The sequence below is a fragment of the Kwoniella mangroviensis genome, assembly GCF_000507465.2.
Source record: "Kwoniella mangroviensis CBS 8507 chromosome 1 map unlocalized Ctg01, whole genome shotgun sequence".
Classification (NCBI taxonomy): domain Eukaryota; kingdom Fungi; phylum Basidiomycota; class Tremellomycetes; order Tremellales; family Cryptococcaceae; genus Kwoniella; species Kwoniella mangrovensis.
Genome location: NW_027062533.1, coordinates 2,768,527 through 2,784,833, shown reverse-complemented (window position 1 = coordinate 2,784,833; position 16,307 = coordinate 2,768,527). Strand labels below are relative to the sequence as shown.

The window sequence follows — 16,307 nt, the reverse complement described above, 5'->3', positions numbered from 1 at the left end:
TGAGGTCGTGTGTTGCATGTTGTACGTTGCATGTGTTATGGTTACTAACTTGCCTGACGATGACACAGTGGGGCACCACAGTTCAGAACATAAAGCAGTCGCACGCCTAAATCTTGCCGGACAGATGACGTCGGTGTCAGGTTGCACGTGCCTTTTTTTTTGTCGTATTTGTGTGTGTCGTTGTATTTGGGATTGGATATTTGGATTATGGATTACCCCTTTTTTCCAAATGGTACATACAGTGTGACACCCCACCCTACACCCTGTTGCGCTTTCTTCATTCTCTGGTCACTGATCACTGAATCACTGAATCAAGTCACTACCATTTGTATCTCCATCATCTTTACCATTACCATTATTTTGAAATCACTCAGCATCTCATCCTACATCCTACGATCTACCACTCACACTTAGTACTCACGAGCACATAATTGTACCACGGACAGACCAAAGTCACGACTTATTCGGCCCCTCTCTTTTCATACCGCATCTCATCATTTCATCCTTCGCGTTTTTCCTCTATTTCATTCCCAATACTCAATCACCCTCGATCGCGTTATATCATAATTCATTCATCAGCATCACAGCATCAACCTCTCAGTCTTCATTCGTTGCGATACCACTCGTTATCGGTTGAGTCAGCAAGCGATCGTAGATAGGATATCGGGGGAATCATAGTGAGTATGTTTGTTGATCTCACACACTCACTCACCAAATACCAAAAACAATCTCATCCTTTGTCACCGCCACTGACTTGGCTTGATACAAAGATACAACAGAAATCATCCAACTCACCCTTCCTTCTCAACGGACATGTCTATTTAATCATATCATCTCATCAATATGTCACGACCCAATCCCAATCAGAATGTATCCTTCAGGGATGACGTACACCCTTCCCGTCGTGGTCAAAGAGAAGATCAGCCTCCTCGACCTCCCGCTAAAAATTTACCTTCCAAGAATTCGTTGACCACCACAGTCTCCGTCTCTTCTTCTGGTTACAACGCCGACGCCTTAGGATATGAAAATGATGGATATGTCGATGCAGGAGCTCAGAATATGCAAGGGTTTTCCGCTTCCAATGGTGCAGATATGAGGAGGAAAAAGAGTCTGGTAAGACCAGAGAGGGAGAGGATTGATCCCGGTCATCGACTTTGGCATTATCGAGAACATGCAACAGAAGATCAGGTGGATGTGCAGCCAAGTTGTGAGTTGTATCTCGTATAAACAGCATTGCTGATTTTCGTAGCCACCGGTAACCAACCGTACAATCGAGGTGCCAACCTTCGTCGAGGCAAATCACTTCTCGCTCGAGATACCGATGAAACCGATCATCAATCCGGACTGAATATCTTCAAGCGAGGAGCAACCATCAGGCGAAGAGCGTCACAAGCCACTCCTCGACAACCTCCGACAGGAGCCCAATCCAATCGAGCTGGTGCTGGCTCCAATCGAGAACCAGAAGAGAACCTTGGATGTTTGGGGAATTTTGCACCTGGTCCCAAGGATGCTTGGATGGTTTACTGCTATCTTCTCACCTGCCTCGTGCCTGGTTTCGTCCTTCGCAATGTCTTCGGCAAGCGTACCCCTGAAGCACAGCGTGCATGGAGGGAGAAGATGGGTATCGTTGGTATCGTTGCCTCCTTGATGGCCATTGTGGGTTTCGTCACCTTCGGTTTCACTCAGACAGTGTGTGGCAATCAGGCATTACGAATCGCCGGTGGAAAAGCGGACAACGCATCTCTTGTCATCAATGGGTACGATTACGATCTCGGCAACTGGAAACATCCAGCCGCCGGTACAACCTTCAACGGTTCGACAAGTCCACTTTATATGGATCAGTACATGGCTGGAGGTAAAGATGTCAGTTTCATGTTTCAAAATGTCAATCGTCACTGTTTGGGAGTTATCACACCCGCCAGCGGAACTGGAATTCAGCATTCGGGTGATCAAATGGCCTGGTACTTCCCTTGCAACATACATGATCAAAACGGGACATCTGCAGCGAATCTTACTGGATACACGGATGCCAACAACTGTCACACTTCGAACAAAGCGAGGTCCGAGTTTGAAGCCATGGTCCCTACCGCCGAGATCTACTACACATGGGACAGAGTAAAGAATGAATCAAGGAATCTCGCTGTTTACCGATCGGTCGTTATCGACATGGATCTTTTGCAATGGCTTGACACCAGTCAGGTCAGCTATCCCTCCTTCTTCGACACGATCAAGAAGAGAAATGAGACTTTCGCCGGTAAAGATATCACCGCTTTTGTCCAGCGAAATGGCCTCGAGCAGTACGCCCAATGTCTATCAGATGTGGTTCAGGTCGGATTTGTAGACAGTATCTCCATCGGTTGTGTCGCCTCAGACATCGTGCTATACGTCTCTTTAGTCTTCATCTTAGGTGCGGTGATGATCAAGTTTGGTATGGCGGTAGTATTTGGATGGTTCTTGAGTTGGAGATTAGGCAACTTTGAGGGGGAGAGTTATCAACAGAGAATGAAGAGAGCAGCAGAAATAGAAAATTGGACGGACGATATTTATAAAGCCGCACCTGGTTATCTTCGACCCAATGCAGCGAACCGAAGTGGTTCGGGTGGGAATTCCAGGAAAACGGTGTTCCTTCCGACAACCTCGAGATTCAGTAAAGCCGAGCCAATGCTTGTCTCGTCTTCTCGTCCATCCACCACCTACGGCGGTCTCGGCGAATCCAGACGACAGGCTGCTAGTGTATATGGCGGAAAACTTGCACCTGGAATGCAAACGACTCCACCAGGATCCCCCATGTTGCGCAATTCGCGAAGTTCAACTTCCTTGCCCTTCAGGGACGATTCTCATCAATCTCTTTCGGATCAATCTATGAACAATAATCCTACCAACTGCCCATTCCCTCTCGGCAATGTCGTACCTCAACCTGCTCCTGATTTCGAACCTTTCAGATTCCCTCTGATTCACTCAATTTGTCTAGTCACCGCATATTCAGAATCGATCGAAGGTCTACGAACTACTCTAGATTCCCTTGCCACCACAGATTATCCCAATTCTCACAAACTTGTTCTTGTTATCTGTGATGGAATGGTTAGAGGTTCTGGCTCGAAACAATACACCCCTGACATTGTGCTTGGAATGATGAAAGAACTGGTGGTGCCAGCAGAAGAGGTGGAAGCTCATTCCTATGTCGCCATCGCAGATGGTCATAAACGACACAACATGGCCAAGGTATATTCTGGTTTCTATGATTACGATTCAGAAACGGTCGAACCCTCCAAACAACAAAGAGTGCCCATGGTCTTAGTCGCTAAAACTGGTAACCCTCTAGAAGCAAACGATGCTAAACCCGGTAACAGAGGAAAGCGAGATTCGCAAATCGTGTTGATGAGTTTCTTACAGAAAGTTATGTTCGATGAACGGATGACTACCTTCGAATACGAATTCTTCAACTCCATCTGGCGATGTACCGGTATCCCCCCTGACAGATATGAGACTGTTCTGTGTGTAGATGCCGATACCAAAGTCTTCCCCGATTCCCTCACTCGAATGAACGCATGTATGGTGAACGATCACGAGATCATGGGGTTGTGTGGAGAGACCAAGATCGCGAATAAGTCAGAAACCTGGGTGACAATGATTCAAGGTGAGTTTATAACTGTCCGAGCATCGCTGACAATTAGTATTCGAATATTACATCTCCCACCACCTTACGAAAGCTTTCGAATCCGTCTTCGGTGGTGTCACCTGTCTTCCCGGTTGTTTCAGTATGTATCGGATCAAGGCTCCAAAAGGTGATCGAGGTTATTGGGTTCCTATCCTGGCCAATCCCGATATCTGTGAACATTATTCCGAGAACGTCGTCGATACGTTGCACAAGAAGAACTTGCTACTGCTGGGTGAAGATCGATACTTGTCAACACTCATGCTCAAGACTTTCCCCAAGAGAAAGATGATTTTCTGTCCTCAAGCTGTCTGTAAAACTATCGTTCCCGACACATTCAGAATCTTGTTGTCTCAACGTCGACGATGGATCAACTCGACTGTTCACAATCTTTTCGAATTGATGTTGGTGCGAGATCTATGCGGTACTTTCTGCTTTTCAATGCAGTTTGTCGTTTTCATGGATCTTATCGGAACTTTGGTCTTACCAGCAGCCATCAGTTTCACCCTTTACATCATCGTCATCGCCATCATTCCCGAATCGGTAACTCACATGCCTCGACCGACAGTCTCACTTATTCTCCTTGCCTTCATCTTGGGTCTACCTGGTGTGTTGATAGTCATCACCTCAAGAAAGGTTGCGTATGTTGGATGGATGATGATGTACCTTATCTCACTGCCTATTTGGAATCTGGTTCTTCCTGGTTACGCCTACTGGCATATGGACGATTTCTCGTGGGGTGAGACCAGGAAGGTAGTGGGGGAAACGAAAGAGGTTTCTCACGGAGATAAGGAGGGTACATTCGATTCTAGTCACATTGTCATGAAACGATGGGTCGAGTTTGAAAGGGAAAGACGATGGAGAAATGGAACGGAATCGAGGGATTCTCAATATTATGATGTGGTGCAAAGAGCAAGCTCTCCTAAAGGGTGAGTTGCAGTATTTCCTCGAGTCGAGCTGACTTTGGTAGCCCTCAATCCAACAGATACTCGGTCGTCTCAACCAGTGAAACCTCCTACAGCGGATTTGGCGGAACTGCGGAGGGCAATCCTCTGTTCAGACAGTCTCAGAGTTTCCAATCCATGAGTCAAATGATCCCCAATACCGAAGGCAGCACCGCTAGCATGTCACAACTGGCGTTACCACCTGCAAGAGGTGCTTCTCTAGGACGAGACCATTCGTCTGGATCTGCGGAATCGAGTGGTTCCAACACTCTCGAAAGAGCCAACAGCGATGATCCTAGCTACGGTCATGGATACCAGGCGTATCCAAACGAGTCGTACCAGGATGATGCCGAACAACCCATCTTACCATCGAACTATCTTCCTCATGCTTCTTCCCCGGACACTGCTAGTTTCTCGAACGTTGTTTACGCTGAACCCGAACGTACTCGCCGACCCTCACAACGTGGAGTCTCACTTGTTGACACTGGTCCAGTCCGTCAAGTGGCTCCTCATGATCCTGTTCGACGAGTATCTAGACATCAGAGAAGAAGCTCATCCAGGAATCAACTCGTCAGCCCCATTTCTTCTTCGGGCGGTCACGGAAACCTCCCACCTGGAGCTGTAAGCTGACTTTGTCCCTTTCAATGAGTGCTGTGAGACCTCGCTGACATGCTGTTCGCAGGCACCTCCCTCATACTAAATCAATAAATCCCTTCACTTGAATATCACCTTTTCCTTTCGGACAATATGGACGTTCGCTGTGTGTAACGAGATATATATATAGCCATATGATACCCTCTGATCATGACACGTAATTTATGGTATATCCCTTTCGTCTCTTTCCTTTTTCTACTTATCTACATCTTTACTTTATGCATACACGATTGAGATGTCCCCCAGATGCACTGAAGCTCGAGCAGGTGGGATGTGTTACGTAACCGTAACTCGCTATTCCATGACGTGGCTTTTTGGGTCAGATTGATTCTGTAGCTGCACGTGGATGAGTGGCGAAAGTGATAACACCTCATCTAATCATAACATCGACGTTCATACGTTCATATGTTAATACATTTATAACATCTCATTCAACGACTTCAGAAAAGGACATAGACCATCTTACTCTTCACCTATCATCCCCATCCTCTCCCTCCTGGCTCAACCGACGTCATGTCCACCGATAAAGAACTCTACAAGTTGGAGCTCTTGTCTCTTGTTTCTCGTGTATCTCAAGAGCTCTTCAATCACACTAAATTGCAGGACAAGAAACTCGCTGAATTCGTGATAGCTGTAAGTTCATACTCATTCAGACTCCAGCTGACATTGTAGCTTCATGAACAGAGCAAGACTCCGGAAGCCTTCCAAACCAAGCTTGGCGAGATAGGTGCCGACTTCCCAGAATGGTTCGTCAAAAATCTTGACCGACTCATCGTTACCATGCACCCAAAGTATAAACGCAAGGCAGCCAAGGCCAAAGCTGCCGCCGCTAACGGTAAATCGTCAAGTAAACCCGCCATATTAGATGAGCAGAAAGCAATGCAGTCCAGGAAATTTCCAGGTCTGTCAATGCCGGATCAGGATTGGACATCGGCAGACAAATACCTTGAGACTAGACAAACGAAGGAACCGTCAGAAGAGAAACTTCCGGAATCGTTGACGGTCGACGATACATTAGCTCAGCTTTCGGAAGTAGCATCTAGACGGAACAGACCATCGGCAGATGATTGGATGGATGGAGAGCCCTCGTCGAAACGTCCTCGTCATATGGATAATGGAAGGGATAATGGTTATGGTGGAAGGGTATCTGAACACCCTCGAGGTCGACCTGGTTTAGATGAGCGACCAGTGCTTTACAAGATATACAATGGTAGTGTGTCCAACGTTCGTGATTTTGGAGCGTTCGTATCTTTAGAAGGTGTTCAGGGAAGGACTGAAGGTGAGTATTTACTAGTCGTTACCGCTGACATCAACTCAATTCAGCTGATACACTGTCCGTAGGGTTGATCCACGTTTCCGCCATCACCAGTGGCCGTGTCACTTCGGCTAGTGAATTCCTCAAGCGTGGACAAAGAGTCAAGGTCAAAGTGATGTCCATAGCTGGAACTAAGATAGGATTGAGCATGAGAGATGTTGATCAAAATACGGGTGCCGACTTATCCCCTCACCTTCGGGTCAAGACCGCTCAAGAAATCGCAGAAGAAGAGCGTCGTGCAGCTACGAAGAACCTCACGGGCAGCAACTCCACTCCGCTGATTCACGTCGATGAACGAAAGGGATCGAGTGCGAAACGTCTATCTTCCCCTGAACGTTTCGAGATCAAACAACTCATCGCCAGTGGTGTAGTAGATGCTGCGGACTATCCAGACCTTGATGAAGACCTCAACCCATCTGCCTCGAATCCCGAGATTGAAGAAGATATCGACATAGAAGTTAACGAAGTCGAACCTACCTTCCTTTCTGGTCAAACGAAAGTCACCCTAGAGCTCTCACCCGTCAAGATCATCAAAGCACCTGATGGATCGATGAACCGAGCGGCTCTGGCGGGAGCATCTCTAGCCAAAGAACGACGTGACCTCAAACGTTTAGAAGCGAATGAGGAGGCAGATTCGGAATCCAGAGAAATCAATCAACCTTGGTTGGATCCTATGGCCAATCAAAACGAACGACAGTTCGCTTCGGACATCAAGGGCAACCTTCTCGGTCAAAAAGCTGCTCAATTGCCCGCTTGGAAAGCCGCCAACAAGGTCGTCTCCTACGGAAAGATCACATCACTCAGTATACAAGAACAACGAAAGAGTCTTCCGATATATAAGTTGCGAGATCAACTGGTCCAAGCTGTTAGAGATGTAAGTCCTCATTTGACTTGAACCCGCTGACCTCTGTAGAATCAAATCTTAGTCGTCGTCGGTGATACCGGATCCGGAAAAACAACACAAATGGCACAGTATCTTGCTGAAGAAGGCTTTTTAGAGCATGGTCGTCTTGGTTGTACTCAGCCTCGTAAAGTTGCTGCGGTTTCCGTCGCGAAGCGTGTGTCAGAGGAAGTCGGATGTAGGCTCGGTGCCGAAGTCGGATACACTATCCGTTTTGAGGACATGACCAGTCCTGAGACTAAGATCAAGTATATGGTAAGTTCGAGCCTTGTCGACGTTTTGAGATGGACACGAACATGCAGCTGACTCTCCGCAGACCGATGGTATGCTGCTCCGAGAACTTTTAGTGGATCCCGATTGTTCCAAATACTCTGTTTTGATGTTGGACGAAGCACACGAGAGGACTATCGCCACCGACGTCCTCTTCGGTCTGCTCAAGAAAGCTTGTAAACGTCGACCTGATCTCAAACTGATCTGTACATCCGCTACACTGGATGCTGCCAAATTCGCTACGTATTTCTGGGGCTGTCCGATTTTTACCATTCCCGGTCGTACTTTCCCAGTCGAAACTCTTTACACAAAAGAACCCGAACCCGATTATCTCGAAGCATCACTCATCACTATATTACAGATCCATCTCATGGAGCCTGCAGGGGACATACTGTTGTTCCTTACGGGTCAAGAGGAGATCGACACAGCATGCGAAGTGTTGTATGAACGAGTGAAAGCGCTTGGTCCTCAAGTACCGGAGCTCATCATTCTTCCCGTTTATGCCGCCCTTCCATCCGAGATGCAATCTCGTATATTCGAACCTCCCCCTCCTGGCGCGCGTAAAGTTGTCATCGCCACCAACATCGCCGAGACAAGTATCACAATCGACGGAATATACTATGTCATAGATCCCGGATTCGCCAAGCAGAACGCTTATGACCCTAAGCTGGGTATGGACTCGTTGATTGTAACTGTAAGTCGAATTGGTATATGGAAAACGCTGACCTATTCCAGCCAATCTCCCAAGCTCAAGCTCGACAAAGATCCGGTCGTGCTGGTCGTACAGGTCCCGGTAAATGCTATAGACTATACACCGAAATCGCTTACCGAAACGAGATGCTTCCCAATCCTATCCCCGAAATTCAACGTACCAACTTGGCATCCACAATTCTTACTCTCAAAGCTATGGGAATCAACGATCTTATCAACTTCGATTTTATGGATCCTCCTCCAGCTGCCACTATGTTGACCGCTCTTGAACAACTCTATGCGCTAGGAGCTCTCGATGATGAAGGGCTTCTTACCCGAATCGGTAGAAAGATGGCGGATTTCCCGCTTGATCCTCCCTTGTCCAAAATGCTTATCAAGTCTGTCGACTATGGATGTTCTGAAGAAGCTCTTACCATCGTAGCGATGCTTCAAGCCGGTGGACAAGTGTATTATCGACCCAAAGACAAACAAGCTCAAGCCGATGCTAAGAAAGCCAAATTCCATCAGCCCGAAGGAGATTTGCTCACTCTTCTCGCGGTTTACAATGGATGGAAGGCTTCCAAGTTCAGTAACCCTTGGTGCTTTGAGAATTTCATCCAAACCAGAGCGATGAAGACCGCTCAGGATGTCAGGAAACGTAAGTGAATTCATACAGCTTGATCATAGATATCGCTGACATCTCACAGAATTGATCGGTATCATGGATCGATACAAGCATGATCTAGGTGAGTAGCATGAAGTCAGAATCAGCAAAGGGTAAAACTGACTTCTCCCAGTCTCCTGCGGTACCAACTATAATCGTGTCAGAATGGCCATTTGTTCTGGGTTCTTCCGTAATGCAGCCAAGAAAGGTATACAATCCGCTCTTTCATCCAGATCCTTTTCGCTGACTTTGTTCCCTACAGATCCTACGGAAGGTTACAAAACGTTGGTGGAGGGAACTCCTGTCAGCATACATCCTTCCAGTGCCTTGTTTCAGCGGCCACCAGAATGGTGTGTGTATTACGAATTGGTGCTCACTGCGAGTAAGTAGCTTATTCTCTCAATCACTCTTGATCATTTTGCTGACGAGGCTCAACAGAGGAATACATGCATCAAGTCACAGTGATTGAACCGAAATGGTTGTCTGAGGTGGCTCCTACCTTCTTCCGAGTTGCTGATCAGAACAAGATCAGTAAAAGGAAAGCATCTGAGAAAATTGAGCCGCTGTTCGACAGGTTTGCTACCAACAAGGACGATTGGGTAAGTTGAATTGTCTATTCATTCATTGCAAGATCGATATGCTGACTTCCTCGCAGCGACTCAGCAAACAGAAGAGGGCTACTCGATCATCCCAAACATTTGGTTAAATACCGGTCCTCAAATAGTAAAATTCATTTGTCAACCTCCGTACTCTGCATCGCTTTGGCTGTATTCAACATCTTCTTCGTATGTCATAACTTCACCACCTTCTGGGATCTTCACCACATTCTGGGATCATCTGTCTTCACCAAGCCGGCCGTGATCGCTCGCATTTTGACAAGCCAACCTCTTCGTCGTGGCTTGCTTCTTACAACAATCGTACCTTGTATATAAAATCCCAATGATGCATATATGTATATCGATACATACACATCTGACTTTTTGTTCAACTCGGAAGTTATTATATAATTCGACGTTATAATACTATCTCATTCATTCCGGTTTTGAAGATCGAACGCTTCTTTCTCTCACATCGAAAGCTTCTCGATATATTCTACCCAAGCCACAAATAAGTCGAAGGCATGTACGTTTCTTCGACCTCGGCTACTAATTCTAGCGTCCCATTAAGCTTGTTTCTCTTGAAGACGAAAGTGTTGTCTGTCTTGAGACCCCCGGCGACGATATAGTCTTCTCCTCCTGCCGACGCCGTCATGCCAGCTGGCGAAAGCTCCATGGCTCGGATCTGTCGGGCCCCGTACGCCATGGCGGATTGAATACGAGTGATTGTACCGTTGGTACCGATGGACCACACAGCAATGGTATCAGAGGCCTGAGAAAGTCGTTCATGAGCAACTGGTCTGTAGTCTTGGATGAATGACTTACGTCACCAGATTCAATAAGCGTGGCTGCAGTCAGATTTCGGTTGGAAGCATAGAGGAAACGGCCATCGTTGCTGACATGTACTTCTGCTGCACTGATGTTGAGGGAGAAGGTTGCATTACCCGGATAGATAGGTTGACTGGCAATTAAAGTCAGCGACTGTGCGCTTAAGTCACAACTTACTCGTCTTGAATCTGAGTCAGCTCCCCCGTCGCTTGGTCCACCTGGTATGGCCTGATATTGACTGCCAGTTCGTGAAGCACATACATGTACTGTCCGCTCGACGTAAAGGTCAAATGGCGAGGACCAGAACCCAAAGGTTGCTGATAGCTCGTCAAATTCGAAAGGCTATCATTGGCTCCAATCTTGTAAACGTGAATTTTGTCCTCTCCCAAGTCGGGCAAATAGAACACTGGCAAAAACGGGTGAGTAGCAATCATGTGAGGGTGCGACGTTGCTATAGATTGATTTCGGTCAGTATTGACAACGACAATAGCAATCCGAACTCACCTTGGGATGTGTTGTCATTGCCAGCAACACCAATTTGCCCCTGTACTGGAGTGTAGCCTGGGAAGTCGAGAAGCCCCTTGTTGGACTGCGAACCAAATTTACCGGTCTGAGGATCGAAGGAGAAAGTGGAAGCGCTTTGTCCAAAATCTGCAGACCTCAGCTGACGTACTATCAGGGGAACTCACAATTCGCTACTACAGCAGTTTTTCCACTCGGGAAAAATGCACAATGTGCAGCCGCAACACTGTAATCTGGGACAGGATAGCCACCGGTATCGACCGAGTCAATATACTTCATTTCACCTGTCTTCGAGTTCAGGGAGTACGATGTGAGATAGCCTGGGGCGTTTGGTACCGCGTTATCATTACATCCAATGATAATATCTAATAATTTCAGTTAGTAACGAAAATCATATTCCATTTGCACTCACTCGAATTTATAGGGTGACGACTCAACCATGCCTTGAGGTTGCCATCCGAAGTATTGTAACGAGCCGCAACCCTCAAAGTATTGGGCTCCACGAAAGGGTTGAATTCTAGAACGGCATAGCTGGAGTTGTCTGGAAGATCATCAGCATTGTTGCGAGTGAACTGCACTTACATCCGCCTTGAAGGATTCTAATCGGGGTGAGTGTCGCGCCGTCGTTGTTGCGCGAGACTATCGATGATGCCGCAGTTAGCCCGAAGGCCGAACCGGCGATGAGGGTGATAGAGGCAGATATTTTCATTGTCAACTACCATCTTGATGTCGCCCGAAAAGCCCAAGTAGACTCTCTCGCTGAGCCCCATATATACGAATATCGTTCATGGTCAAAAGGCAGCCAAAGTGATCGATTCGGTCCGGCAAGGAGCGGGAATCAGCGGCTGACTAAATCAGGCCCCGCTTGATTGCGGGAAGCCTAGTGTCGTCACGCGGATTGATTATTTTCTTTCAGCCTTACTAAATCAAGTATATTCCCGAAAAATTGATGTTATCGACTGTCCATTCTTTCCCTGCGTTCCTATATTGCTTCGCTACCAGCACTGTTGTCCATCCGGGACTCTCTGCCATATGATACTGATCCATCGCCATCGTTGATCAAGAAAAGGGTTTCATAATCATCATGGGCAAGGGGGAAAGCGTGACCGAGTTGACAGTGCCTCTTCGATCAACGTGAAATGCCAGAGACTCTTAGGTCACAATAAGCAGTGGATGAGGAAGAAGATGTAAGGGTGTGGATATCACGGAATCGGCTGGTTTTCCCACTATGAAGTGGTTGCTCCACTCATGACAATCACTTCAGTAGTTACAGAGTGGGCATGTTCAGGAGACTACCTGCTATTGAGAAAACAGCTTAGCCAATGGCGAACGGTACCAAGGCCATCAACGGAAACGAAGAGCCAGTATTCTTGAACGATGGAAATAGTCAAACGAGCAGCACGATATCGAGCATCAGCATACTCCTACATGTGCTTTTACCTACAGTGTCATTTCCTATGTAACCAATTGCAATCCTAGACCCTTGTAATATTAACGCAACCTAAACAGGCATACTTATAGAGGGGAGAGCCCGGCACATATGTTACGTAAAAAGCTGGAACAACCATCGTTCATACGAGAACAGAGATGGTAGGATATATAAAGAGGATCGGGATCATTGTGGATATCATTCGACGTCCATTCATCTTCTACTATAGACATTGGACTTTCGGGACAGGCCCTCTATTCACTCTCGATGAAATCGTCCTTATCGATATGACTTCTTATCAGTAATTGCGGGAATTATCTTGGTTGGACAAGAAATCGCTCAATGCAGCAAAATCGCGCAAGCCAAAAACATAGACAGGACAATTGTTTTGCTTCCAGAAAAAATGGATCTATTTTGAGCGACATTCATCTTTATCACTTCAATTGCCGGATCATGCATCGAAAATCCCTCAACGATCAGCTAGTTGTCTCAAATCATGCACATCGTGAAAAATCACGCAGAACGGAGAGCTACAGGTAGACAAACGTTAAGACTTGAAAACAAACAAGCACGGACGTACATATATTAACAGCTGATTCATATACTCATTCTCCCTCCCTCGTTCATAATATCTGATATTCTGCTGTACTCCGTTTGTCAATGACCGCTCTGGAAATGACCTCTAAGCTAGTCAGCGATAGCAATATCAGCATCGGCTCCGACGAGAATACCCATCCATCGATACCTTTGACTCTCTTCGGTAGCAGCCAAGGCGACGATGGGTTCGTCAATATACGCGCTCGCGTCAATTCGAGAAGACGATCAATTCTTGCCATTGAGCCTGGTTCAGCAGACGAAGATCCCGGTTTGAGACGACCTAGTGATTACCGTTCGGCCCAGGTGAATTCCCGCAATTTATGTTGCCATTGATGCCATACTAATGCGATATATCCACAGCAATTCACAGGATGGTCACTAGCAAAACTATCGTTTCTGTCGCTGGGAGTCATCTACGGTGACATCGGAACGAGCCCTCTTTACGTATTTTCGTCGACATTCTCTGAACCACCTACTCGCCAAGACCTGGTCGGAGTTTTGTCTCTCGTACTTTGGTCACTCATCTTCATGGTCACCATAAAATACGTGATCATTGTTCTTCACGCGGATAACGATGGAGAAGGAGGTACTTTCAGCACTTATTCATTGCTTTCCCGATATGTGAGTACATCTGACGTCCGAAAACCGTATTAGGCTCACCCACGCACAGCTCAATATCGCCAAACGCGATCCTCGAGAGGCGTCCCTTATGGAGATGAGGAGGACTGCGACCGTCGATCTCGAAGCCTCTGGTCGACGACTGCGCCGAGGAATCGAGTCTAGTAAATTCATCAAAACATCCTTGAAAGTCATTGGGGTGTTTGCTGTTACCATGGTCTTGGCAGATGGAGTGCTGACACCAGCTCAGTCAGTACTTGGAGCCATTCAGGGAATCGAGGTCGCTGCGCCAACAATCTCAAAAAGCACCATTATCGGCGTCACGGACGCCATTCTTATCGTGCTTTACCTCATTCAGCCCTTGGGTATCTCCAAAATATCCATGGTTTTCGCTCCGATAATCGCTGTCTGGTTCGCTTTCAATGCCGTTTTCGGAATTTATAACCTCGTCAAATACGATGCCACTGTTTTCAAAGCGTTTTACCCTTACTACGCCTTCGACTATCTCATCCGTCACAAAGAAGAAGGGTGGAGACACCTGGGTGGTGTACTCTTAGCATTTACCGGTGTAGAAGCTCTTTTTGCCGACTTGGGAGCCTTTAGTAGAAAGGCTATACAGCTCAGCTGGCTTGGATACGTGCTTCCTTGCCTGGTTCTGGGTTACGTTGGTCAAGCAGCCTTCATAAGTGCACATCCCGAAGCTTACTCGAATCCATTCTTCAACGCTGCTCCTCCAGGAACTCTCTATCCGGCTCTTGTCATTGCCATCCTCGCTGCCATCGTAGCATCCCAAGCGATTATCACTGCGAGTTTCCAACTGTTGGCCCAGGTGATGAAATTCTCGTATTTTCCTCAACTGAAGGTCGTCCACACGTCCAAAATCTATCACGGTCAACTTTATGTTCCTTTGGCGAATTGGTTATTGATGATAGGCACAGTGCTCGTGGCATCGATATACAACAATACGACTAGCTTGGGTAACGCCTACGGTGTTTGTGTGATGTTCGTCACTTTTTTCGACACTCTCATGGTGACCTTGGTGTCGATTTTTGTATGGCGATTCAATCCGCTTCTCGTTGTCTTCCCTTGGCTGGTTTTTACTCTTCTCGACGCAACTTTCTTATCCTCGGCTCTCACCAAAGTCCCCGACGGAGCTTGGTTCACATTAACACTCGCCGCTGCCTTGGCTTGCGTTTTCTTACTATGGAGATTTGGGAAAGAAAGACAATGGCTTGCTGAAGCCAAAGACCGCTTCCCAACCTCCCATTTTATTGCCAGGTCGTCAGATGGACATCTACGATTGACCGATGCATATTCCGGTGTCCCGCTCAGTACAATCCGGGGACTTGGAATCTTTTTCGATAAAGCTGGGGAGACAACACCAATTGTCTTCAGTCAATTTGTGACCAAATTGACATCGATACCCGAAGCGATCGTGTTCTTTCACCTTCGGCCACTTGACCGACCAACAGTCTCATCAGAGGACCGCTATACCGTATCTCGTCTGGGGATCCCAAATTGCTACCGATTAGTCGTGCGATACGGCTTCAACGACGAGGTTGTCACACCAGACTTAGCCATCGTCATATTCAAGCAGATCCGCTCATTCCTGATTAAACAGACTACGGACAATAATAACGGTACGTTACATGTACACGGTGGACTTGATGACATGACTGATAGTCCTTCTCCTTGTCTTCTGATTAGCAGCCGTTCCTAGTGCGGGCTTGACGTCAGGCAAAGACGATCAGAATATCAAAGATGAGATCACACGTCTTGATCGCGCATTAGCACACAAAGTGTTGTTCATCACAGGCAAAGGGCAAATGAAAATTGGACACAATAGGAACTGGCTTAGTAAGCTGCTCCTGTGGGCGTTCTTGTGGATTAGAGACAACACCAGGAATCGGATTGCCAGTCTTAAATTGCCAGTTGAAGAGATTGTTGAAGTCGGCTTCTTGAAGGAGATTTGAGGTGGTGATTAGATGCTGCACATATACTGGGTCAGGGACCCGCGTCGGGACCAGGACGCACCAGGTATTGACATACATATGCATTCACTGTTTTCACATGTTTCCGCTACGTCCCGACCCTGGTAACTCATCAGCTGTAATCGACACCAGGTATCATGGACACTTTCATATACACCTGAATATCATGGCAATGCTGTCTTGTGTAATCGCCGCCGGTTTCAGCTCATCATGTGATCGACAATGCAATGCCAGACTGTGTAGCTCACCCATCGTCAAGCAATATCAGCAACAGCTACTTGTCTCGTTTCCCGACTTAAATCCAGTCGGTCGTTTACCCCAAATAGCTTTCGACATCTTGCGCAATCGACATCGGTTGTACAGAAATTTACTTGTTTATTGGGTACTTGTCCAGTTTGCTTCAAATGTGACGACGAAGGCGAGAGTCTGAGGCATTTTCAGATCATGGGAGACCGTAGGACAAGCCCTGTTATATGGAATCAATGCCCATTCATTTTACAGAGACGTTCGATTCGGTATCTACTTCGGTTTATAGGTCGAATCGATCCCTTTGTTCTGCATCGTGTTTCAGACCCTTCCTACCGAGACCAAAAGACCCAAAGTACAAGATGAGAATGGTCAGATCGTTGAAAT

At 46.9% G+C, this 16,307-nt stretch overlaps 4 protein-coding genes across 4 annotated transcripts; 3 read left to right on the top strand and 1 right to left on the bottom strand.

Annotated features, from left to right (window-relative positions):
* Positions 1 to 843: 843 nt before the first annotated feature.
* On the top strand, positions 844 to 5,299 carry I203_101023 (uncharacterized protein; the record flags this gene model as incomplete). Its single annotated transcript, XM_065516792.1, has 5 exons — positions 844 to 1,207; positions 1,250 to 3,637; positions 3,711 to 4,584; positions 4,626 to 5,220; positions 5,282 to 5,299. 5 exons carry the CDS (start codon positions 844 to 846, stop codon positions 5,297 to 5,299), a joined length of 4,239 nt encoding a protein of 1,412 aa, XP_065373610.1.
* A 467-nt stretch (positions 5,300 to 5,766) lies between these two features.
* On the top strand, positions 5,767 to 9,799 carry I203_101022 (uncharacterized protein; the record flags this gene model as incomplete). The annotated part of the gene is made up of 11 exons (XM_065516791.1): positions 5,767 to 5,886; positions 5,938 to 6,532; positions 6,595 to 7,433; positions 7,482 to 7,724; positions 7,786 to 8,427; positions 8,475 to 9,087; positions 9,137 to 9,175; positions 9,227 to 9,301; positions 9,356 to 9,475; positions 9,532 to 9,692; positions 9,749 to 9,799. The coding sequence occupies 11 exons, from the start codon at positions 5,767 to 5,769 to the stop codon at positions 9,797 to 9,799; spliced, it is 3,498 nt and encodes a 1,165-aa protein (XP_065373609.1).
* Positions 9,800 to 10,185: 386 nt separating this feature from the next.
* Positions 10,186 to 11,748, bottom strand: I203_101021 (uncharacterized protein; the record flags this gene model as incomplete). Its single annotated transcript, XM_065516790.1, has 7 exons — positions 10,186 to 10,461; positions 10,515 to 10,650; positions 10,695 to 10,968; positions 11,022 to 11,168; positions 11,249 to 11,404; positions 11,452 to 11,570; positions 11,618 to 11,748. 7 exons carry the CDS (start codon positions 11,746 to 11,748, stop codon positions 10,186 to 10,188), a joined length of 1,239 nt encoding a protein of 412 aa, XP_065373608.1.
* A 1,380-nt stretch (positions 11,749 to 13,128) lies between these two features.
* Positions 13,129 to 15,656, top strand: I203_101020 (potassium uptake protein; the record flags this gene model as incomplete). The annotated part of the gene is made up of 4 exons (XM_019145979.1): positions 13,129 to 13,368; positions 13,426 to 13,686; positions 13,736 to 15,323; positions 15,391 to 15,656. The coding sequence occupies 4 exons, from the start codon at positions 13,129 to 13,131 to the stop codon at positions 15,654 to 15,656; spliced, it is 2,355 nt and encodes a 784-aa protein (XP_019004538.1).
* Between the last annotated feature and the right edge of the window lie 651 nt (positions 15,657 to 16,307).